The sequence below is a fragment of the Artemia sp. Qi Xiang Cuo genome, chromosome 9, assembly GCF_049724085.1.
Source record: "Artemia sp. Qi Xiang Cuo chromosome 9, ASM4972408v1, whole genome shotgun sequence".
In the NCBI taxonomy this organism is placed as follows: Eukaryota; Metazoa; Arthropoda; class Branchiopoda; order Anostraca; family Artemiidae; genus Artemia; species Artemia sp. Qi Xiang Cuo.
Genome location: NC_142802.1, coordinates 77,272,259 through 77,299,404, shown reverse-complemented (window position 1 = coordinate 77,299,404; position 27,146 = coordinate 77,272,259). Strand labels below are relative to the sequence as shown.

General features: G+C 34.3%; 1 protein-coding gene across 1 annotated transcript in view; it reads left to right on the top strand.

Annotated features, from left to right (window-relative positions):
• Nucleotides 1-5,300: 5,300 nt before the first annotated feature.
• The window catches only part of cher (filamin A protein cher), a 170,548-nt gene continuing 148,702 nt past the window's right edge, over nt 5,301-27,146 (top strand). The window contains exons 1-3 of the mRNA XM_089094873.1: nt 5,301-5,588; nt 9,693-9,849; nt 13,181-13,348. Coding sequence (XP_088950999.1) covers nt 5,521-5,588; nt 9,693-9,849; nt 13,181-13,348 — 393 coding nt within the window. The 5' untranslated portion in view covers nt 5,301-5,520. The remainder of the gene's footprint in view (nt 5,589-9,692; nt 9,850-13,180; nt 13,349-27,146) is intronic.

The following is a 27,146-nucleotide window of genomic DNA, read 5'->3' as shown; positions in this document are numbered from 1 at the left end:
TTTTGTCTCTTATCTCCAAGGGCGTTACGTCGCCCTCACAAAGCAGATTACGCATAAATCATCATAAAACAGAAAATAAAGAGAGGGTTTTTGGACATGTCGATATATAAAGACAAATAAATTCATTTTATAACCTAACCTGATAATAAATAATGAGTGGTGTCTCGGATTATTATTTTCAACCTGAGTTTTGTCGTCTCTCTGTAGAGATATTATGTCGCACTCTCATTGCTGGTTGCATATAAAGTAACATAAAGTAGAAAATAAAGAGAGGGTTTTTAAAAACACCGATAAATAACGGCAATTAAATTTATTTTAAATAGATATAAAATAAAAACATAATAAACTACAAGAGAGGTCCGTCGGATTTTCATATTCGAGACGAGTTTTGTCGTGTCTATCTGGAGACACTATGTCGCACCCTCATTGCAGGTTACACATAAATCGAAGTAAAGTAGTAAATAAAAAAAGGGTTCTTAGACATGATGATAAATAATGAATTAAATTTATTATACAAAATTAATTGTAAAATAAACAGGTAATAAAATATAAGACTGTCACGGGTGTTCATATACAAAATGAGTCATGTCATCTCTCTGAAGATTAAATAAGAAAAACAAGTTTTTTTAACTGAAAGTAAGGAACGACGTTAAATCTTAAAATGAATAGAAATTATTCCGTATATGAAAGGGGCTGTCCCCTCCTCAACGCTTCGCTCTTTACGCTAAAGTTTTTTATTGTTTGAAAAAATAGAGTTGTGAAAAAGTCAAACTTTAGCGTAAAGAGCGAGACGTTGAGGAGGGGACAGCCCCTTTCATATACGGAATAATTTCTGTTCATTTTAAGATTTAACGTCGTTCCTTACTTTCAGTTAAAAAAAACTTGTTTTTTTATTTAATTTTTGAACGTTTTTGGATTAATGCAGGTTTTGATTTTGACTCACCGTACATGAATAATTAGAACTAAATTTGCATATTAATTTTACTTTTATTTGGTTAAATGGGTTTCTCGAAACTTGTTTAATTTTATTTACGAACGTTTTTATTAGTAATAAATATACGTAACTTACGAATTAAATTACGTAACGAACTTCTATATTCATAGATTTTTAATACGTATATTAGGGGGTTCGTCCCCTAGTCAATACCTTGCTCTTTAAGCTAAAGTTCGAATTTTGTTCCAATTCTTTAAAAATGACCCCTTAATTACAAAGATCGTTAGTTAGAATATATAGCTCTTATGAAAGTACTAACAAATCTTTGGCTTAAAGAGCGAGGTATTGACTAGGGGGTGAACCCAATAATATACGTAATATTTTCTGTTCGTTTTAAGTTTTGATGTTGCTCCTTACTTCCAGTTGAAAAACTTGTTTTGTTTTTTTATTTAATTTCTGATCTTTTTCTTTAATAATGCAGGGAATTCCGGCGCCCCCTTCATAGCAATGTCCCTTCCCTCATGAAAACTTCCTTCATGGAAAGATTTTCCCTTATAACCCACCCCTTCCCCCCCAAAAGAAATCCCCCCTGAAAACGTCTGTATACTTCCCAGTAACTAATACTATACGTTAACATTGGGTAAAGTTCATAACTTTCAGCCCCCCCCCGGAGACTTCGGGGGATTAAGTCATCCTAACAGACATAGTTATCGTATTTTCGACCACGGTGAACAAAATGGCTATCTCTAAATTTTGATCGGGTGACTTTGGGAAAAAATGAGCGTGGGAAGGGGCCTATGTGCCCTCCATTTTTTTGGTCACTTGAAAAGGGCACTAGAACTTTTATTTTCCGTTACAATGAGCCCTCCCATGATATTCTAGGACCATTGGGTCGATACGATCATCCCTGAAAAAAAAAAAAAATAAATAGACACGCATCCGTGATCTTTCTTCTGGCAAAAATGCAAAATTCCACATTTTTGTAGATAGGTACTTACAACCTCTACAGTAGGGTTCTCTGATACGCTGAATATGATGGTGTGATTTTCATTAAGATTCTATAACTTTTAAGGGGTCTTTCCCCCTTTCTTCTAATATCAGCCAAATTTTCTCAGGTGCGTAACTTTTGATGAGTAAGACTAAACTTGATGAAACATATATATTTGACATCAGCATTAAAGTCTGATTCTTTTGATGTATCTATTAGTATCAAAATTCCGTTTTTTAGAGTTTCGATTACCATTGAGCCGGGTCGCTCCTTACTTACAATTACCACGAACTGTTTGATATTGTACCGCACCCTCTAAGCGGATTAAACTTTAACCGGTTATAAGATATAAACTAAAGAAAGGGTTTTTGGACATGCTGATAAATAATGAATTACACTTACTTTACAAAGTAAAGCATAAATAAACGAGATGATAAAAACCTTTGAAATGTGTCTCTTCCCTATTCTTGATGAGTTTTGTCGCCTGTTATCTACTTATGATTATTATCCTCCGGCTAGATTTACCCCCCCCCCCCTTAGATTTGGAAGAATACCGTTTTTTGGGGTACCTTTTTTATTGAAAATGTTTTTTTTTATATTTTCATTGAATAAGCTGAAAAATGGCAAATTTGCTCTCCTTCCTAGATTTTCACAAATATGTTTTACCCCCCCCCCCAAAAAAAAAATTAATTCTTGAATTGACGACACTGTCTTTTGGAAAATATCACTGAACTAAAAACTATATCTTTAATTATTTTTTTTTTCGAGCAGCAACTGAGCAACCACTTTCAGTATTGAGATGAGGGAAGGAGGGAAATAATAGAAGGAGGAGGAGTTTCAATTGATCAAAATCCTGAAAATGTCACAATGTATTCCCCATGACCGTTACGATCAAAAAGATGACCTCCCGTTTCATGATCTTGACGTGAACACCGAATCAAAACCACCGAACTATGAACTGATACTTGAAGAAACCTCCCAAAAAATATCACAATGTTTGCCCTTGATCGTTACGGTTAAAGCGAAAATTTTACTTGATGCTACCATTCACGAATTCAAATATCCCACCCCTTGAATTGACACTTGAAGCGGGAACCGGCGTTCGACCTGCGGAAAATCCCCTCCGGATAATCCCCCCCTCACCCATATAAAATTCCCTCATACGCAAAATCGACCAGTCACAGAGAAAGTACAAAAGAGGTACCTCAAAATGTCGATCAGATGTACTAAGACCAGGACCAGATATCGAAACGATTCTAGCACAAGGGCTGGTTGGTCTCTAATTACTTTCCACTTTAAAAAGAGAACTAGAAATCTCAGTTTTTGATTGAATGAGCATCCTCCGCAGTTTCTACGACCACGAGGGGGAGGTTGGGGATTAGAAGGAGAATTCCCCTCCTATACGGAATAAACTGCTCTTTTTGGTGTTTAACATTACTCCTTACTTTCATAATAACGGCCTAGACCAGATATATCCCCAGAAATCAAGAAAGATTATTTATAAATCTATATCCACCTCCCCTACTTAGAACTAATTTTGTATTTATCTGAAGGCTCAACGAGAATTAGGATGTTTTCTTTGCATTAAAATGCACCCTTTGTGGCATTTGTCACAAAGGGTGCCTTCTCCCTAACTTCAAAACGATCCGAGAATTATAGCTCTCATCTACAAAAATATGGAATTTATATTTTTTGCCAAAAAGGTCACAGATGTGTTTTTTTTTTTTTTTTTTTTTAGGGATGATCGTATCGAACCAAGAGTCCTTAAATTTTCTGGGGGGCGGGGGGGGGGTTTCAGGGAGGGAGTGAAGTCTGGCACCGCTTAAAGCAACCGTCCAAGAAATGCCTGGATATTTTGCACTCTTACTCTCTTATTAAATGTCTGAGATAATTAAGTTTTTTCTGTTTTTTTTTTTTGTTTTTTTTTTTTTTTTTGTCAAAATTTTTTAATGCCAATCTCACTTTAAAAAAGAGTTGGTAGATCAATCTTCTGATCTCAAAAATGTCGTTGCCGTATCTTGGATGCTTAAAGAACCTTCCTAGTACAAAACGCTTGTCCTTAATAATACTCGAAATTTCCCAAAATTGTTTCGCTTTTAACGACCTAGCGACGCTTCTATCTGAATTCCAGGAATTCAAGGAATAAATTCCTTCTGTTATCTTTTTCTTCTTGTTTAATTATTTTGAAACGCTAATGCATGATCTCTGTGCAATTTCGATCCCTGTGGCAGCTGATATTGAACTCCATAACCCATATTACCAAGCGGCGATCAATCTCATTGCGCTACACAGGGTTAAAATTCCTTCATTCTGAAGTTCAATATGATTTCTTTCTGTATGAATTCTAGAAAAAAAAAATTCCTTTTAATAATCCCCTCAAGCAGAATACCAATAGAATTCAGCAGGAAAAAATGAATATTCCGATCCCTATCAAACAGTTCGTGGTACCAGTTGAAATATCAAAAGAATTGGAACTCCATATACTCCAAATCCGCAGCTGAAATTGAACTCCATAGCCCGTATTACCAAGCGGCGATCAATCTCATTGCGCCACCATAGAGTTAAAATTCCTTCATTCTGAAGTTCAATATGAATTCCTTCTGTATGAATTCCAGAATAAAAGATTCCTTTTAATAATCCCCTCAACTAGAATAGCAAAAGAATCTAGGAGGAACAACAAATATTCCAATCCCGTTGAGAAAGAGTAGTGATCAAAAAATTGTAATCTCTCTATTCGAACGTATAGAACTAATTAAGATACATCAAAACGAATTAAACAAATTTATATACGAGACGCTAAGTTTAAGAATGTAGAGTTTGTGTTTCAGTTTGAACAAAAAATTGCCCCTTTTAAATGACCACAAATTACTACCTTTTAAGATAGGGCATTAAACAACGCCATTTAAATTACCAATTACCATGGTAGCAAATATTGACTATAATAATAATAATAATCGGTTTCTACCCCACTAATACAGTAGATTAAACAGTGGAGTACAAAAGCGAGAGAGAAGAATTTACGAAATAAGCTAAGATTCAAGATCATGGAAAGGTGACAATTGACAATGTTAATATCTGACAGCCTTTTCCTCGCTACAGCAACTTTTCCAAAAACATCATTTATTCCAAATTTATATCCTGTATTATGGTACCAAGGCGGAAAAAGAAGCAAAAATTTACAGAATTAAATTAAAATTACATAATAAAATAAAAATATGAATTAATAAATAATTATTTGTACAAATAATTATTAATAACAAATGAATAAATAATAATAATAATAATAATTACAGAAATTACTTTTTATATACTTCTAATTATAATTATTTATTTAGCAAATGCCATATTACTTAACGCTAACTTATTAATTTAATTTTAGGTTTTCGCAGAGCGTTTGGCAGACCCGAACGCTGTTCGGGCCTATGGACCTGGACTCGACCCTAAAAATTGTCGCAGTGGAGTACCACAAAAATTCCGTATTGACGCTACGAAGTCTGGTAAAGCCCCTCTAGCCGTTGAAGTTAAATCAGACCGAGGGCAGCCGACACAAAAGCCTGAAGTGAAGGATAATGGAGACGGCACATATGACGTCACGTACATGCCCTCAGCTGAAGGATCCAATTGCAAAGTCAGAGTCTTGCATAATGGAAAAGATATTCCTAAAAGGTAAAGCATGTATTCCAATGAGTGACAGAATTGCCACTTTTGAGGTCCCTGTCATTTTCAACAGATGGCCAACTCAGCCTCGCAGGCTTTCTTTCGCAGAGGCTGCGGATTAAAATTTAAAATTCCAATCTGGAACTTCGATTTGAAATTTTGATTTGAAATTAGGTATTCCATTGAAGTTCCAATCTGTAACTTCGATTTAAAATTGGATATTCAATTGAAATCCGAGAAATGTGTGATCCAGATTTGATCGAAATCAGATTTTCAGAATCAGAATCTGAAATCAACCAAAAAGTGCATTAGATTAGGACCGATCAAATGCATATGTATTTAAGAAAAAGGGCTAGCTAAGTTCAGTGGCATCAATTTCTGAAAATTTTCCCAAAAAGGTATTTTTCAAAATATAGGGGTGGGGGAGGACAAAATCACGATTGGAATAAGACTCCCCTCTCCTGATCGACGTCTTGGCTTCTGGAAAAAGAAGTATGCTGTGCTTAAAATACAAACCAAACACAAATTCTCTTCTGGCAACGTTGCAATGTCGCTTTACTCTTAACCGAGGACTTAAGAGTGAAATTCTAACCCAAGATTTATTGAAAAAGAATTTGAAAATAAATTTTTAAATGATATAAAATATAAAAACAAGTTCTAATTTATTAGAACTATAATTAGTTTTCATGATATCAACTACACAAAGGTTAAGTACTTCTTCATCCAGGTTTTGTGTGGTAAATACATAAATCACGTTAATCGCAGTTTTGTTGTAGCCTACCACCTTGAAAATTTAAATAAAATCACAAGTTCTCCTTTCCTTTCAAAATAGGAAATTAGATATTTATTTATTGAACATGCGCATTGTATAACACTATTTTCTATTCAGTCAGACCTCCTCCCTCTTTAATCTGAAATGAGTTGGACTGTGAATACAATATACAATTCTTCCTTCGATCCTAAGTTTATTATCGTGAATTATACCATATATGGTACTCAATAATGAAAAGGGGGTGGGAAAAACAGAAATAGTATATAACAAAAACGAAAAAACGAGAGATAAATCACTTGCCCAGTCTTGATCTACTATGAAGTTATTTCACGAGTTTTTAAGATTCGAAACTACCTTTATTCAGGACGAACAGTTACATTTATCATATCATTTCATTTTAATTGGACGAGGAGGGAGGGGGGATAAGGAGGGAGGACGAGGAGGGGGTGGGGAGATAAGGAGGGAGGACGCTGAGGGAGGGGGATAAGGAGGGAGGTTGGGATTGGAAAAGCTCATTTTTTGCCACATTTTGTTTATTTCTGTTCGACGTGCCTCATCACTTCTAAAGTATAAAGAAAAGGAGAACGCACCCCGAGAAAGAATAAATTTACACCATCAGATATTTCAGGTTAATGATATTTAGGGATTTCCCCTCCTGAAATGAGGTGGACTATGAAGTAAGATTCTGGCTTTGGTCCTAATTCTGTAGTCTGTTTTCACGAAACTGTTTCTGTATACTTTATAGAAAGAAAATGTTTTATGTTTGACTCTCTTTTACCATCGGTTGACAGGTCCAAAACAGAGTTTAAACTTTACATATGATTGTCGTTTTCGGCCAACCGTCTAGGGCTAAACGGAAAGCAAGTGGTCTACGGTTGGGATGGGAGAATGTCATAAATAAAGATTTAAAGGAAATGGGAACTTCCTGGGAGGGTGTAGAGAGGAAGGCTTTGAATAGATTGGGATGAAGGAGGAGCGTGCGTAGTTGTGTTGGCCTCAGCTAGCTTGGTGCTGCGGTTAATTGTTAGTAGTAGTAGTAGTTGTAGTATTCTTCATATAGGACAATGTTTTATTCATAATTAAATATTTATCTACAACTCCTCAGAGATACTGGGATAATATACCCCTCTGACTTTTCTTGTGGCAAAATTGTATTTTCTTTTTAGGGAAAGTATAAGAGAGGCTTGAAGTGGAACACATATTTAATGCCTTATTTGACAATAACTCATGTTGACTTCCTTAGTTTCTTCGCTTAGCTTAGTTAGACTAAGATCTTTTTGTAAGGTCCTGAATCGGTCGTAGCCGGTCTTAGAGAAACTGTTTTTGCATACACTTCATAGAAAGATTGACGCACTACTACGGTCATTCGTCGTTAACAAAAATACTATTGGGAATGGTTGATGTCGCCAATTTCTATTTTTATAACTAATAAAACGGGTTTAGAAATGGATTTATAGATTACGGAACGCTTTTTCCGAATCATACAGTGGTAATAGACTCCGCAGAGCATTACTTTCTGTCTCGGAAGAAAAACAAATATTCAATAATATCAGTAGTCTATTCAACCTTAAAGATATATTTGAAAGCTAGTGCGAAAAATCAAATTTTAATGTTATTTAGAATGTTTAATTTGATTAGAATTTTATGATTGATGGATGGTTTAACTTTATTTACTGTCAAATAAAGCTATTACGGAGAATAATATTACATACTGGCTATTGGTCTAATCATAGGAGCACATAGCCCAGATTCTTGAGGTGGATTTGAATGCTTTAGATGGTAGAGGGGCATCATATCCCGTCTCCTCTGCTTAAATCCTGCTAATATCTACTGCATAGACTTTTGAGCATTCAAAGCCTTAAAATTTTTCTAGATAATTTTAGTCCTATCGATAGGGCTTATTTTTTTGATAATTTTAGTCCTATCGATAGGGCTTATTTTTTTGATAATTTTAGTCCTATCGATAGGGCTTATTTTTCAAGATAAAATAAGCCCTATCGAAAAGCAATAGGGATTAATGGACTTTCCCCCCACCCCTCCCTTCGTCTCAGGCTTAATGAAATGTAAAATTGCTGAGAAAAACATGTTGAAATTTAGGAAAACTTTAAAAATAGGCAAAAAAAAAGAAATCGCAGGTGTAATGCAAAGAAAGCTTTACAAAAAAATTAAATTATTATTGCTGGCCATTAGATAAGCATTAGCTTTAACAACCTTGGAGGGTTGGTACACTGAAGGGGGAGGTTTGGTGGTTACCCCTCCTTCTAACTTTACCAGCTTTTAAGTGAATCAGTCCTCTCGGATATTAATACAAGCCCTTGGATGCAAAGTGGTCAATAAACCCATTTCATATTTGCCAAGCATAAATCTTTCTCTATCTGGTGTAATTGTAAACATGTGTCTAGAAAGAGGGAACGGCGGGAGTTTGACCCCAAGATCTGTAACTTGTTTAACCGCAATTTACAAATTGAAACATGAGGGAATAATCCTACATAGAATTGAATAAAAAAACAAGGTTTTCAACTGAAAGTAAGAAGCAACATTAAAACTTAAAATGAACAGAAATTATCATGTATATGAAGGGGATTTCCCCCTCCTCTGCACCGTGCTTTTTACGCTAAGGTTTTTTAGTACTTTTAAAAAAGTCTTTTATGGTTCTAATTAAACGAGCCTTGTGTTTCAGAAGTCGTTATTAAAGATTTGTGACAAAAATCAAACTTTAGCGTAAAGAGAGAGGTGTTGAGGAGGGAGTAACCCCATTTATGTACGTGATAATTTATAGGAGTACAGGAATTAGGGAAAATTTCTCCTTGGAAAAACCTCACGCATAAAATTCGTCCCCACCGCCCGAAAATGTATGCATACTTCTCAATAACAAATACGGATTGTTCAATTTTTTCAATGAAAATACCGAAGAAAAGTTATTTTTCAAAACCTAGAGGAGGTATAAGAATTGAATTGGGGGAGGGGGATAAGTTACCCTCACTGCCTCCGACTCTCCTCTCCCCTAGTTGATACTCCTGATCGGGAGTGTTTCCTAATGTAGGTCAGAACACGAAATATTTTTTTAAAGCTAAAACAAAAGTGGCATTGCTATGCCCCCAAATGCAGAATAATTTATGTTCGTTTAAGTTAGTGTTGCTCCATATTTTCAGTTAAATTGTTCTTTTATGTAATTTAATTTTTATTCAATTTATTTAATTGTTTTTAAAATCATTCCCTCCCACACATCGCTATTGAAATTTATGCTGGTAAGTCTGGTTTAAAGCATAATACTATGCAAATTTTCTTGAAAAGGTTAAACAAGATTTTTTACGTTTGTTCATTATTATTTTCTTTTTTAGTCCTTTTGAAATGCGGGTTCGTCCGAAGGTTGAACCACAGAACGTGAAAGTGAGTGGTCCAGGCGTGTCAAGTAAGGGCGTTCCTGCTTCTCTACCCGTCGACTTTACTATTGACACAACTGAAGCCGGTTTTGCAGATCTTGAAGTGCAAGTCCTTGTAAGTATTAATACTAAAGAAACAGATATTAAATGTAATAAAATGTGAAAATGTGAAAAGCATTTTAATTTGGTAACAAATTTTCAGAAACGCCTGACAGTGTTATCACATAAAAGTGCTTCACAAATTACAACTACTTTGCTATAGAATTCGTACAAATAGAAGCGCAAAGTTAAGAAATTCAATATTGCAAGTTTAATAGATTTTAAAGAAATTTTTACTGAAAGTTAAAATTATAGAATTTTAGTAAAGTCTACTATAACACAATTGAAGCAGACTTCGCAGATCCAGTAGCGCAAGTCCTTGCAAATATTAATCAGTTAATTTATTGAAGCTGAAAAAACTGTTTTACAAACACTGCTAATGGTTATTTGACCCATGAAGCTAAGCTTGTTTTGCTTGTTGTTGTTAGGTTTTAAAGCAGATAGTCTTGGAGTGACAATATTGTCAAATAAAGATATTTCGCTAATTACAACTATTTTGCCACTAAGCTGGTACAAATGCAAGCACCAATTTAAAACGTTTACTATTGAAAGTTAAAAAAAAAATTAAAATATATTGCTATTAATATTTGGAATTTGACTAATGTTTGCTATTCCCAACTCAATCAAGATTTTTAGATGGTGTAGTGCAAGTCCTTGTAAGTATTAAAACAGAACGCCCGTAGATTATAGGCATGTACAGTAAGATGTTAAATTGAATAGTTCTCAATACAAAATCATTAGCGATCAAAGAATGTTTTTTAGAACTATATTGACAACGTCGCCATATTAAAGATATGTCGCTAATTATAACTTAACTTACTTTGAGATATGCCCTAATTATAAAACTTATAGAAATAACTAATAAAAACGTAGGGGAATCCACGAATAGAATGTGTTTTCCTCAAAGTAGTTTTTAATCTGTATTTGTGGATGTTCATACTCAATGTGCAGTTTCTTAGCGAGCATCTGGCAACAGTGACATTAAACATAGATCAGAATTTATATGGTTACTTGCGAATTGCAAATGGTTGCTTGTGAACATATACGAAATACAGCATAATAGAACAGCATTATTCATCTTTTTTTAATTTACTTCAAGGCCCAATCCAGGGGTTTAAACACCCCTCCCCCCGCCTTCCAAAAATTTTGTCCGACTGGTAAAAACGCAAAAAAAAAATAAAAAAAAATAACCCCCTGAAAAATTTCCGCTTGGTGATGGTTTATTAAACTTTACTCATTGGTGAACACACCTTCAGGACTCCCCGGCAGGCCTATGGGCAAAGCAGTTTGAATTAATAAATATAGGCTACTTTGTTTCTTAATCAAAGTAACAAAAAAAAAAATTATATATATATTAACCAATCCAACTATCATCCAACTAATGTAAAGCACACACATAAACTGAACTCCTTTGATAGAATTAAATAAAAAAAAATTCAACTGAAAGTAAGGAGCAACATTAAAACTCAGAATGAACAGAAGTTATACCGTATATGAGGGGGTCGTCCCCCTCCTCGATACCTTGCTCTTCTGTGTTTTATGATAGATAGATAGAGATATTTATTTCGAGAAATTACTATCACAAGCCCTGAAGGGCCAAATTCGAATTTCGAAGTCCATAAAAAAACAAACAAGCAAGAAAATCATAACAAAAGCACAACAACTAAAAAATTGGCAACCAATGCAAAAAAATAAATAAATAATTAAATATTGGAATGCTATATGATTCCTTTGTCACTTATATTAAAAACTGCAAAATGGCAACTAGTTAAAAAGGTAAAAACTGATAAAACTGAAAAAATAAATAATGTACACATTAACAAATGTTCAAAAAACAACATAGAAAGGGGATAGGGAACAAAAAAAGAGTATAAAGAAAAACGAGCTGTTTCTTTTATTATATAAGAGAAAGGACAAAATTTATGTACAAATTAATCACTATTTATTATGTCAGTAAAAAAAGGGATAAAAGATTTCTTATACCGCAAGGTAGAACAAAGAATGGGAGATAAGGTGGGGATAGGCTGGGACACAGTTCGTGGAGGACGATTTCTATCAGGTACATGGTAATCAGGGAAAAGGGACGTAGTACGGGGGTTCAAAAGTGCCAACTTACCAAAACGGAGGCAAAAATTATTTCTTCGTCTCTCGATGGTCTCTAGGTTTGAAATATTTAACAAATGCAAATATGGTATCATGCCCTCTTTAAAAATAATTCTTAGAGCTCTCTTTTGGACATTTTCAATTTTTTGTGTTGCTTCATTAGAGAGGCCAGGGTGCCACACAGGACAAGCGTACTCTTATATGGGACGCAAAAAAGAAATGTATACTTGTAGTAAATGTGATTGGGGGCAACTGAATTTATTTAAAAGTTTAAGGAGGGAAAGCGAGGAGTTTGCTTGTCGTAGGATATTATTTATATGGGCATCCCATTTCAAATTAGAAGAAATTATAACACCGAGGAGTTTAAGAGATGTGACAGAGGTTTCAGGAGGAATAGAATGAAGAAAAAGAGGAGGGGATTTAAGGAAACTTACTGAGACTATTGCGGATTTAGAAGGGTTAACTGTCATGTCAAGGGAAGAGGCCTCACAGGCAATATCTTGGAGTATGCCCATTGGGCTGCTAAAGATGCTTTTATGACATATCTTTAAAACTGTCCAGTCATTGAAAAATTTCCACCTATTTTCATAAAGGGCTGAAAGGCTGTTAATCATAAGAGAAAAAAAGAGAAGGCCGAGAATAGTCCCCCGAAGAAGTCTATTAAATATGGGGAGATGACCTGAGAAACAATTTAGATAATTAACTGCTTGAGGTCTATTAGAAAGAAAAGAGGCAACGAGCTTAACAAGGAAAGTTTCAATGTGGAATTCATTTATAAGTTTATCTATGAGTAAATTGTGGTTAATCAAATCGAAAGCTTTTTGAAGATCAATAAAAATTAGATTATGCCAAGTGTTAGGTTTTTCTAGTAATTTGCCCATGGTATCATCAAGATGAATCAGGTAACGAGAGGTTGACGTGGATTTGAGATTACCAAACTGTCTAAGAACAATGAGGGGGAGGACTTTCATCTTAAGCCAGTCTGCGAGAAAACTTTCATACAATTTTGAAAAAATCGAGGTGAGGGTAATAGGATGAATGCCATCAAAGCCAGGCTTCCCATTTTTCTTTTTGATTGGGGTAATAAAGCCTTGTTTCCAATATTGAGGGGACTGTTATGCTTTTTGTATGATAGAAAGGCCGCTTTATTTTAACAGTTCCTCATATCAGAATAGTTATTACAATAGTTATTATAATAGTTTTATTATGGATATATTGCCACGATCATTTTTATTGTTTCTTAGGGACCCGATGGATACCCTTGCAAAGTCAAAATTGCTGATAACGGTGATGGTACCTTTAAAGCCACTTATGTTCCTGATGATTGTGGACAATATAAAGTGAAAGTCAAATATGGTGGAAAAGATGTGCCACATGCTCCGTTTTCAGTCCAGGCGTATGCCATTGGCAAGGTAAACTTATTATTCATCCTTGCACCCTTATAATCAACTCGTTTCTTATTATTTATATTATTATTATTAGTGCATGTTTTATTATTATCATTGTATGTATATTTTTGCATTATTATATTATTGCATATATATTTTTTTATATTATTATGTGTATTATTTGAGCTCAGAAGAAAATCCGTCCATCCTTTTTATTTCTCTTATCTTATTGGAATATTAAGACGAAAATAGCGACGAAGACCACACTGCCTTTCCATCACAAACAACAAAAGTACGAAGAACAAAAGGGAAAACTTTTTGTAAGACAGTGGAGATAATTTGAATGAATATAGCGATGGGCGCTCCCCTCTCCGGGTTACTGGCGAATATTTATGTGGAACATATTGAAAATTGGGCATTAGATTCGTATTTTTTGAAACATATCTTTTGGGGACGGTACATGGATGATGAAATTTCACTCTGGAACTAGGAAAATGAGCTTAAGGGTTTTTTAGATCACCTTAATACATACGATAGAAATTTACAGTTTACCTTAGAAATTGAAATCGCAAATAAAATCCCATTCCTAGATGTGTTAGTTATTCGTAGCTTTGATAAACTCAATTTTACTATTTATAGAAAACCAACACAAAATAATAGATATTTGTATTTTACATCAAACCACCCCCCTCAAGTTAAAAGAGCAGTCGTAATATCCCTCGTCGATCGCGCCCTAAATATTTGTTCTGATTCCCACATCACAGCAGAATTAAACTTTATCAAGGACATACTTTTTGGAAATGGGTATCCTATGTTATTTATTAATAGTGTAATTAATTGTAGACTTAAAAGACATTCCCGTAAAATTAATGGTAGTTTACCAAGGGAGATGTCTGACAAGCCCTTAAATATAATTTACCTCCCATATATACAAAAAATCACTACAAATCTTAAAAAAGTTTGCACAAAAAATAATCTGCATGTAGTATTCACAAATAATTTTAGAATCATAAATTTTCTAAATTCTGTTAAAGATAAAACCCCAGTTACTCGCCAAAGAGGGGTCTATCAAATACCATGCGATTGTGGCAAATACTATATAGGTAGAACACACAAGAATTTAGAAAAGCGCATACAACAACATAAAGATGATATTGTCAAAGCCTTAAATTCTAATATTTCCGCTGTTTCATCTGATTCTGCATTAGGCAGCCATAGTTTTGGAAATCCTAGCCACAATATACTTTCTGATGAATCCGCCCTTATCAGCAATGACCTAGTCCTAAAACAGGTAGTCCTAGACTCAATTTAAATCAAACTTATGATTAATAATGATTTTTCATTAAACCGCGACATAGGGGAATGTACACTAAATGCTCTATACACAAATTTAATAAAAAATGATCTTAAAAAATATTTAAAAAAACCAATCGACATTAACACAGAACCAGTCACAAAAAGACCTTTGAGGTTAGCTGCCAAAAAGGCTGGATTAGCAATAAGAACATGTTTTTAATTTATTTTCTTTCATTTCATTGAATTGTCTTGTTTTACCTTACTTTTTATCAGTCCTGGTTGAACTTCGCTGAAGTAATGATGCTAGGATTGTTTTGAAAAAAATTTCCACTTTTTTGGTTTTATTGGTCGCATGTTGTTGTGAGTCTTTTTTCTTATATATATTTTTGTCTTGCTGAGGACGGCCCTTGGACATAGGGCCGAAATATTCATTCAAATTATCTCCACTGTCTTACAAAAAGTTTTCCCTTTTGTTCTTCGTACTTTTGTTGTTTGTATTGGAATATTGAACGTTATCCCCAAAGACAGTGTAAGGTAAATATGTTCTGATTAAATTTTTTTAACTGTACCTTCATATACAAAATGAAAATCATCAGAGATTATAATAGCAAAGCACCAGGCGTTTTACCTCAACCTAGGAACAAAACACTTTGATGAAAAAATAATATGAACACCGAATATAGACAATGAAAAATCCAAGTAATTTTGGGAAAATTTTGAAAAACTTGAGGTCTATAAAAGAGGCACATACCTTAAGAGTCTCCTCCTTGCGTTACTGCCCCCCCCCTTTCCTCTCCTGCTTTAAGTTGCATAAAGTACTGAAAAGAAAAACAGTGAATCAGTCGTAGTGCTGAAAGACAGATTAAACAGGATCATAAGTTTCTTTTACCCCATTATACAATTCATCCATTGTGGATAACAAAGCCCCTTAACATCACTATCCATCAATGCTTGATCGTACTTCGATAGTATCTAAAAAAAAAGGAATAAAAGTAAAATTAGTCTAAACACTGAAACAGAAGAATGGACGCATTCATAACTTGCTCTTATGCAATTGACCCGTAAGTCCCAGTTTCATTGTCCCATCAGTGTAGTGTAAGTTTCAGTTTCACCATCAGTTTCAGTGTAACCATCAAAAGAGATTTTAAAAAGGTTATTTTTAGTTGCTTAGTCAAAGTCAAGAAATTCTTATTTTGTTTAAAAGAAAACCATATTCTCGGTTAAAACTCCCCCTCCTCCCCTCACACACACAAATAACCCTATCGCTTCCTCACCTCAATCAAATCAACAAGTCGTGAACCAACATTAAAAGTGAAAAACTGGCTGATGCATAAACCGCTCTTATGTAATTCATGCATGTCTGATATATTTTGCTTAATACAAAACAATCTTCTCGGTTAAAACACCCCCCCCCCCCGCTTACACACACACACCCATGTCACTTCTTCACCTCAATCAAATCAACAAGTCGTGAACCAACATTGAGAGTGAAAAACTGGCTGATGCATAAACCGCTCTTATGTAATTCATGCATGTCTGATATATTTTGCTTAAAACAAAACAATATTCTCGGTTAAAACACCCCCCCCCCCTCTTACACACACACACCCATGTCACTTCTTCACCTCAATCAAATCAACAAGTCGTGAACCAACATTGAGAGTGAAAAACTGGCTGATCCATAAACCGCTCTTATGTTGGATGACAATGTTCCATAATAAAGAAGAAGGTTGTATGCAGCGATTACAAAAACTGTTTAAACATCCATTTTAAAGTTTCAGTCCACGAAAATATTTGCAATTTATCTTTCATGAAGTTTGTGAAACGAAATTGTCTCAGGCGTGAAGTTTTTTTTCTAAGAGTTCTTGTTTTTCCTTAGGGAAATTCACTTTTAGTTCTTGGCAAAAGGTCTGCTGGTAATTGGGGAATGAAGTTTGGAGTAAACAAGATTGTTGTGAAAAAGTAGTAGTAGCATTAATCTAATTGAAGTCAGTTACTTAACTTTTTCTGTTAGATTACCTCCCCATATTCCTTCGTTTGTCACAGCCACTGGATAAATACACCAACACAAGGAACGGTCAAACTATATGCGGGGAGAGAGCTGTGATTAGTGATAAATTCAAAATGTATCGAAATTCGACTTCCTATACTCTAAAGAGCCCGGCAAAACATTCCAAGCCAATTTATGTTTCGTCTCCGACAATACTCTGACAAAACCCCCAAAAAAATAATTATTTAAAAAATGCTGGCAACCACCAGGAATTTTTTTTTTTAATCTGTGTATATCTGGAGCCCTGGCCCAAATTCAACCAGTAGTAAGTTAAAGATTAAGAAAGTTCTCAATATCCCGCTTTAAGTAGTTCCCTCAAAAAATGTCAATTATTAAATCTTTGTTTTAAAAAAAGTCATCGCTTTTCATCGTAGGCATGATATAGATGTCGTTTTAGGAATAACAGTAGCTCCATCCCGCATTCAATATACTTATTGCAATTGATTTTTTTTTAATTGTTGGCTTTCAGTAGGCTATTGCAATTCTTGAATTACCTTTAATAGGATCACTGTAATTTAAACCTATTTAATAGGCTCACTGTGCGTCAGAGTTCAGTGTGCTGCAATTCGTTCTTTTCTGGATAGAAAATTCTTTGTGTATTTATATATTGGAATAAGCCGAAAATATTTTTGGTTACTTCCAAAGGTTCTATGGATTTGCAAGATGTTTTTTGTAAGAAATTGATTTCGATATTCAAACCGTGTAACAATAGTGCATATACATACAAAAATACGTGTATTTAGCAGCCTGTGGCCATATACACGAAAACGAATAAAACAAAAATAAAGAAAAAAAGTTAGAACGCTCGAAAAATTCAAGTCATTGCCTTCCGGGCTTCCACACCTTTCTCTATAAAACATCCTAACACAATAATCAGACCCCTCGAAGTAGCCCCCAAAATACGTGGGAGCAGCATTATATGCCTTCGAAAAAAATATCTCTAGAATTAAGCAATCTTTGGCATCTACTTCCTTCCTCTTAAAACGTGACGTTGCAACACTGCCAGGGCTATCAATCCCTATTGTTGCATTGAAACAGCTAACTCTTTATCCCAACACAAATCCTACCACCGAACTCGGTGGATTATGGAAAATCAGTGATTACATTAAGGGTGTAAGTACATATACAATATTTATTGTGTAATCTAAATCTAACCAATATCAAAGTAAAGATTAAGAAAATTGTTATATCGTCCTTTTAAGTTTTTTATCAAAAGATTCAAATTTTCTCACTGTTTTTAAAAATTGTATTTGAAGGCCAAAATCTGAAGTGTTTTCTTAGAGGATGTGGTGAAGTAGTTCCAACTTTGAAGCGAGTTTTTCAACTTGTATTCCAAAGGTTTCCATGCATATTATATACTATCTTTATAAACTAGCAATTATTGTATGTTGTATATTCTTTCTTGAAAACGGCTCCATATTGTTTTGTGGGGTTTTAAGTAGTTTCATAATGCCTAGAGGACAAATGGACAACCTATACCTGACAAGGGATTACAACAATTCAAAAACCTTAAAAAAAAAACATTAGACCTCGCATAGCTGCTTTTCAAAATGATTCGGATGATTATTGGGTTTGGAAAGTTGATATGAAGAAATGTTCAGTCAACAATAAATAAGCAAGTGATACCGTAGCTGATAGACAACATTTAAAGAAGAAACTAAAGAAGAATTTACCCCTAACCTTTCATCCACCTTGCCGTAACTAGCTATTCAAAAATTAGATTTTTGCACAAAACTGTGTATATACGTTGGATACAGGAATTGTAATGGCAATGCAACTGATTATTACAAGTCATTGGGACCCTTCAACGTTCTATGTGTTCCCTGGGGAGCCCTCCACTTACAGGAATCGTAATGGTAATGCAACTGATTATTACAAGTCATTGGGACCCTTCAACGTTCTATGTGTTCCCTGGGGAGCCCTCCATTTTCCTGAGGAAAGAGCAGCAACATGCCCAGTGCTGGGGCCCGGCTTCAAAATCCGCTACATAGTTTTTTTGGTACTTATGTATTATATGTTACACACGAAAGGAGTCAAGTTTGGTTAATGCTAATGAAATAAAATAAAATTATATGAAAATATAATAGTTTAGAAACAAATTTGGGCTATATATTTGTACATTAGGGGAGGGGGGGTTGGAAGCATAGCGTATATTAAATACGTAACCTAACCTAAGTAACTTTTTTTTCCCTAAACCCCAAAAACAGTAGTTTAAACATTGTAAACAGAATGACAAACCACGCTTTGCGATCCATTTATCCATTGCAAACACCCGTTTGACTGGTTTCCTGAAGCATTTCCCTATACAGTATATAGCGGTGTATAAGATATAATGCATAAGTACCGTTTTCTTATTAACTGGCATATTGACATTTTTGGCCAATACGATCTAAAAAGGTCACAACTATAAGGAAGAATTTGCATTTTTCCCATGATGGTTGTATCGAACCTATGGCGACGCCATGACATCAAGAAGAGACTCACATTGTCTGCGGTTACAAGATCGTAACAATGAGAATCGATATATACAAGTTCAAGCCTGTCACGTACCCACACCAGGGCCTGGCCTCAAAACTGGCTACACAGATTTTTTTTTCTTAAAGCTGGCATATTGCCATTTCTGGCCACAAAAACGATCTAAATAGGCCACAGCCTTAAGAAATTCGTATTTTTCCCAGGTTGGCTGTATCGAACCTGTGGTGACGTCATGACATCAAGAAAAGTCTCAAATTATCTGTGTTTAGAAGACAAGCGACATCAAGAATCCGTATATAGAAGCCTGTCGCGTGCCAAGTGCCGGGGCCCGGTGGCGAAGCCAGCGGGATCCCGGTACTATTTGTACATAGCGAATTGACAAGGTGCTAAATATCTCTAATCACCTGAATACCTTTTTTCTAGCTTAAAAATGTCTTAGAAATTTTAGTTACAATTTTGATCGATCATCCGTTCAATTTGGCCAAAACCCTTTTTAATATAATTTACAGCCGAAACACGAAAAAACCTTTTTAAGCTATAACTTTCCTCGGTGCGGGTCTGCTCTCATGGGAAGAGATTCCCATCTCTTTGAAAGGAAGAGCTTGAGTCCAGTTAAAAATTTGAATTTGAATTTTTTAAAGTAATATGTAACTCTGAAGCATAAACTTGCAAGAAATACTTTTCTTTTGTTAATAGGGTGTTAGAGAAGACCGTGTCTCGGGGAGGGGGACCACCGGGTTTGAACCCCACCCAACCCCGAACTTTTGTCCGACTCGTAAAAAAGTAAAAAAAAATACATACAAACAAATTTTTGATGCGTTTTGAAGTTTCTGTTTCGGCTCAAAATTTGACATATCAAGAGCAGGTAAATACAGCAACGGTTAAAAAGGTGGGGGTTGTCTTGCTTCCTTTTTTGATATGTGCTTAAAGAACAACGTGAATGGCTAAAAATAATGTGAAATTTGACCTTACAAACTAAACTAATATAATTAAAACAAACTTTATAACATGGAATTATGGGACGGAAACGTCTCCTTTTATCTTTGGCTCACGGCTTATCCTGGTTGGATAATTTCTCCATGATTCTGTATAATTGCATCAAAACTAAGAGCTAATTAATTGGGGGTAATTACATTGGAGTTAATCCACAGATACCGGAAAACATGGGAGTATCAAGGACACCTGGCCCCACCCAAAATATTACAAATTTTACCATCGTCTACGATGAACAGTTTTGGTTCGCATGTCGATTAAATAATCACATAAGGATTTACAGTCGACACTATTGGAGAAATGAAATAGGACAGAGACTCTATATGTACAATTATTTTACGAGTTTTTTAAGCTCAGACATGTCTGTGTCTCCAGCCCTCCTAAAAACTATGCACTGAACATATTGTAAACGATCGCTTTTCGGACATAGTTTTGCCGTTATTTTAAAGAAAGGAGTTGGGACAGATATATGAAACTTCCGGGGCTCAGCTATTAAATACTGAAATATCTTAAAGTTTGATCCCTAATTTCTCCCTTACTGCGTATAAGTGCCTTGGAGTAAAACTTGGATTATATTGGAGTTAATTCAAAGATGCCTGAAAAAAGCATCTTTAGGCCCGAAGTTTTCAACTTCGGTAGATATTGTCCTCAGATTAATATTGGGGTGGGGGGGGTAGTTATTTAAACCCTTACCATCCATCATTTTGAGGAACGTACTTGGACTAAACGGGAAATGCGGGATGCAGACAGGATTGCTACTCCGCTTGTATTACAAAAAGATCGCGATCTGAGAGCGAAATTGTCCTACTGCTCGAAAACGTATTCTGACAAAAATGGGTTAAATATTTTGAACGCTGTTTTCCGAACACTTCCTAGTTCAATTATTCAAAGTATTTTCAGCCTTTTTTTCAGTCGTTTATGGCAGTGAAGAAAACACCCTGAGGATAGGATCATTTTGGTCGTAGGATAATTTCCCTATCAGTAAAAGTGTTGATTTGTGGATTAGGGTAGAAACGAATTTTCCGTTACTAAGCAGCATAGCACCCTGTCGTAGCATAGTAAGTTGGTGCTCTGCTTGGCCGTGGGCAATACTGGGCCCGCTGCAGCAAGGCTGGGTAACAGGGAGTTTATTTGCCCTGTAAAAAAGATCCGGCAACTTTAACGTTGTTTCGACACCCTATGCACCAGCAATGGTTCCGGAGGATTTTTATCCTTTTTTAAGCAGCAGTGTCGTAGAGAGTCTTTCTTATGGAATTGGAATGATTTGTTCACAGTTTGCGATATGTACTTGCCTTTCTTACTGAATTGAAATAATTCCCTCTCAGTTTGCGATATGTACTTGGCAAGGTCTTAAGTATCCCTAATTACATGGATACTTTTTGTTTAGTTATAATTAAAACTGACTGTTTTCAAGCCAGAAATTTTGACTCATCCTTTCAAATCTGCCAAGAATCCCTCTATAAAAATGCAACCGAGAAAATTCGCAACAGCATATTCTCATGAAACAAGTCAAAGAGAATTAAGGTAGAAATTGCATACAAAAAGTGTTGGCTTGGAAACCACAGAAGCGGCTAATACATTTCTATTATTTTATTTATCATGTCAAGCGATGGTAAAATTAATGTACATTTCCTGACAGTCTAATGTGATAAAGTTGAACAAAAAAACTTTCAAGAAATAATTATCTATTATCTTTATGTGTTTCTATATATATATATATATATATATATATATATATATATATATATATATATATATATATATATATATATATATATATATATATATATATATATATATATTATGTTTAACGTATCCCAACTAAAAAGAAGTTTATAAAAAAGAAAAGTGTCTGGCAATTATCATAGACAACTCAAAAGTTGTCTCTCAGTTTTTTTTTTTTTTGCTCTGAAGTTGTTATTTGTATCTCAGGTTTTTCAATATGTAGTACTTCATAGACCAGAGCTTGGTTGTTCATAGCCAGAAAAAAGGTTTTGCATGATTAGAAAGTATTATAAAATTGTCTCGGCATCATACTAAAAACCAAAGGAAGACCAAAGAGTGCACATTTTTCGAATGATTTAAAGGTGGTAACCTAATATGCAACCACAGGCGCAAATAACTCATTTTTGAATGCGCGAGCATTACGCATTCAAAAACGTTTCAAAGTTGAAAAAGACAATTATTTATTAAATCTAAATGCACGAGATTGTTATATAATAGAAACTTATAGGCTGTTAAGAAGGGTAAAAGACTGACTATCCGAAAAGGACTGACAAATTTCAATGTTGGGCTGTCCCCAAAAATACATCGTTTGATCTTTTATGAATGAGAGGGCAATTGTGATCACGTGATTCTTATATTTTTCTGACCAATTGCTTGTTCATCCTTAGTAATTGTACGTTCTAACACTAGATTATGATTTATTTTTTGAGGGGAGGCTGACTAGGATTGTTTTCTAGGCATTTTTTTTATAGGTTCAGATCATTGGCATCAATTCGCGGAAATGCAGAGGGTAGGGAGAAAAAATTTGTGTTCCAAAGTTCTGAAGTTGAGGAGGGGGGGGGCAAAATATATGTTTCTAATGTAAGGGAGATTCTGTTGTTTTTTTCAAATTTTTTATAGTGAAAATGCAAAAAGTCATTTTTCAATTCAAATGAAAAAGCTATTTTTCAAAATATAGTATGGAGCAAAAAACATGAGGGGGAGCAAATGGCTTGCTGTTGGATTTTGACCCAAATCTTCAACTTTAAGTTGTTATTTGCATATTTTTTCCATGGTTTAACTCTATTTTATAAAGAAAAGTATGGAATTGATGGATACCTGATATTAACATATAAACAAGTCAATTTTCGTCGCATATTTGTGTCTTTACCAGAAAATGTTCTTGGTCCTTTTTGTCTCATGGAACTTTCTAGGGATTGGAAACTCGCATCACAAATATTTTGTTTTCTCATTATTTTGAAAGCTAGTTATATTATACAAGTAGTAAGGCATCTAGTACCACGACCAGTGATTGTGTAATATGCCTTACAACGGGCCCGGCATCTATTATAATCTATTATGGTTCAAGTTTTTTCGGACACAATTAACTGAATTTCTATTTCATCATAAAGTAGTTTTTTTTTATGTTAAATCCGTGTCGGAAAAACCGGTGTATCTTTTTAGTTTTCTTTACAATTCATATTAGTAAGAGAATTGAATTCAATGAGAATAGTTTTTATTTGCAAGGATATTAGTAGAGGAAAAAAATGAGGAGTGCATTTACATTATTGGAGATTAATGATAGAGCTAACAACAGTGATGTAATTGCTTCTTTCGTTTACGAGATTTGCAAATTTATTGTGAAGAGGTATTAGCGTAAATGTATTGCAATGGTTAAGAATGTCTCGCGGGTAATTAAAGAATGGGGTGCTTACATCAGACACTTAATAGATTTGACGCTTACAAGAGACATTGCTAGAGTCAAATATATTTGGTGTTGGTGATATTATGACCCTCCAAGTCCCCTGTGGAAAGGGCTGCACAGTTTATCGGTATCGGATGTATTATTTTTGGGCGTATTGGTATCGCAGGTATCTATACAGACTTTTAGTAGCTCGTATAAAAGATATTAATCATATCTACGTTCTTCCTATAAATTCAACCATCAACAACTTCAAAACGGCACTAAAAACGGCACTTTTAGTGCAATGTCTCAAGTGGAAAAGCTGGGGCTACTGGACTACCAGCACTTTTAGATTGACGTTTAATGGCTCATTCTAAAGCTAATGCTCGTATCTACTTTTTTTTTATAATTTATACAATAAATTAAAAAAATAATATTGATTTAATTTATTAATTATATTAAATAAAAAAAAACATTATTTTTAAATTTAAAGAACGGAATAACGGTAAAACTTAAACCGACCAGAAATTAGGCTGTTTATGAAAGGGGGCGATCCGTTCCTCACAGCCTCGATAGAAACGATAAAGTTTTCTATTGTTTTTATAAAATTGAGTCTTGAGTACTAACACCAGTGTAGTAAAACGCGAGTGTGTGAGGCGTAGGCAGCCCCCTTTCCTATACAGACTAGACGTGTATTGATATTGGTAAAAGTGGTATTTTACTTTTAAAAAGTTCAATATTCGAAGCTAGCTTCAGCAGGAGCTTAGGATAGTAGTGGTGACAATTGAGATATAAGGAGCAATTGCCCCCTATTTTTGAAAAAATACCTTTTTGTGGCATTTATACTTTTAAAAAATACAAATTTAAATATACGAATCTAGCTTCATCAGGAGCTTAGTATAGTAGTGGTGACAATTGAGATATAAGGAGCAATTGCCCCCTATTTTTGAAAAAATACCTTTTTGTGGCATTTATACTTTTAAAAAATACAAAGTTCAATATTCGAAGCTATCTCCAGCAGGAGCTTAGGATAGTAGTGGTGACAATTGATATATAAGGAGCAATTACCCCCTATTTTTGAAAAAATACCTTTTTGTGTCATTTATACTTTTAAAAAATACAAAGTTCAATATTCGAAGCTATTTTCAGCAGGAGCTTAGGATAGTAGTGGGGACAATTGATATATAAGTAGCAATTGCCCCCTACTTATGAAAAAATACATATTTTTGTCTTATATACTTTTAAAAAAATTAAAAGTAAAATATACGAAGATATCTCCAGCAGGAGCTTAGGATAGTAGTGGTGACAATTTATAGATTATTATAACTTGAAACATTATTTTAGTATTTTACCTTTTTGTTTCTATTATACTTTTAAAAAAATACAAAGTTCAATTCATTAAGCGCTGTCCTGCTGGAGCGTTGGTAAGTTGTTGGGACATTTTATATAGAAGGATCAATTGCCCCCCTATTATTGAAAAATACATTATTGGTGCATTTATACTTTTAAAAAATAAAAAGTAAAAATAAATTAGCTGTATCCAGCATGAGCTTAGAATAGTAGTGAGGACAATTGAGATATTAGGAGCACTTTACCCAAAATTATGAAAAATACCATTTTGTTGCATGAATACAATTTAAAAAAAAAAAGTAAAATAATCGAAGCTATCTACAGCACGAGCTTATGATAGTAGTGGTGACAATTGAGATATAAGGAGCAATTGCCCCCTATTTTTGAAAAAAAAGCTTTTTGTGGCATTTATACTTTTTAAAAAATACAAAATTCAATATTTGCAGCTATCTCCAGCAGGAGCTTAGGATAGTAGGGGGGACAATTGAGATATAAGGAGCAATTGCCCCCCTATTATTGAAAAAAAATATCTTTTTGTGGCATTTATACTTTTAAAAAATACAAAGTTCAATATTCGAAGCTATCTTCAGCAGGAGCTTAGGATAGTAGTGGTGACAATTGAGATATAAGGAGCAATTGCCCCCTAACTCTGAAAAAATACCATTGTGTGTAAATTTACAAATTCAATATTACAAAGTTCTAGATTTGAAGAGATGGCATGCAGGTGATTTTTTGATTTTTGAGGACGATGTAGCTATATGGAGCCAGTGCCCCCCTATTACTGAAAAATACCTTTTTGTGGCATTTATACTTTTAAAAAAATACAAAGTTAAATATACGAAGATCTCGCATGATGTATCTTTGGATCTTTGATGGTATACGTCGTAACTAATGGGCAATTGCCCCATATTTTTAAAAAAATACCTTTTTGTTTCTCATATACTTTTAAAAAATATAAAGTTAAATATCTGAAACTATATCAAGCAGGAGCTTAGGATAGTAGTGGGGACAATTGAGATATAAGGAGTAATTGCCCCCTATTTTTGAAAAAATACCTTTTTGTGGCATTTATACTTTTAAAAAATACAAAGTTCAATATTCAAACCTATCTTCAGCAGGAGCTTAGGATAGTAGTGGTGGCAATTGAGATATAATGAGCAATTGCCCCCTATTATTGAAAAATTCCTTTTTGTTTCATTTATACTTTTAAAAAAATAAAAAGTTCAATATTCTAAGATATCGCAAGATGTAGCGAATGATATTATTTGGTAAATTTGTGATAAAAGTAGAACATGAACCCTATAATTGAAAAAATACAAAAATTTGTCTTTTAAAATTTTATAAAATACAAAGTTCAATATTCGAACCTAGCGTCAGCAGGAGCTTAGGATAGTAGTGGTGACAATTTAGATATAAGGAGCAATTGCCCACTATTTTTTAACAAATACCTATTTGTGTCATTTATACTTTTAAAAAATACAAAGTTCAATATTCGAAGCTAGCTTCAGCAGGAGCTTAGGATAGTAGTGGTGACAATTGAGAAATAAGGAGTAATTGCCCCCTATTTTTGAAAAAAAATACCTTTGTGTGGGATTTATTATTAATAAAAATTCAATCGTCGATGCTCTCGCATAAAGGTGCTGATATGTTTTGTTAGGACACTAGAGTAAGATGGGGCACTTGCCCCCTATTATTGAAAAATACCTTTTTGTGGCTAATATTCTTTTAAAAAAATTCCAAGTTCAATATACGAAGATATCTCATGAATTCAAGTATTAGGTTTTTGTGGGCAAGTGAGATATAAGGAGCAATTGCCCACTAATTTTGAAAAATACCTATATGTGTCATTTATACTTTTAAAAAATACAATGTTCACTATTCGAAGCTATATCCAGATGTATCGGAGGAGAGTCGAGGGGACAAGTGAGATATAATTAGCACTTGCCCCCTATTATTGAAAAAATACCTTTTTTTGGCATTTATACTTTTAAAAAATACAAAGTTCAATATTCGAAGCTATCTTCAGCAGGAGCTTAGGATAGTAGTGGTGACAAGTGAGATATAAGGAGCAATTGCCCACTATTTTTGAAAAAATAACTATTTGTGGCAGTTATACTTTTAAAAAATACAAAGTTCAATAATCGAAACTATATTCAGCAGAAGCTGAGGATAGTAGTGGTGGCACTTGAGATATAAGGAGCAATTGCCCCCTATGTTTGAAAAAAAAAAATATTTTCTCAATTAAACTTTTAAAAAAAAGTTCAATATTC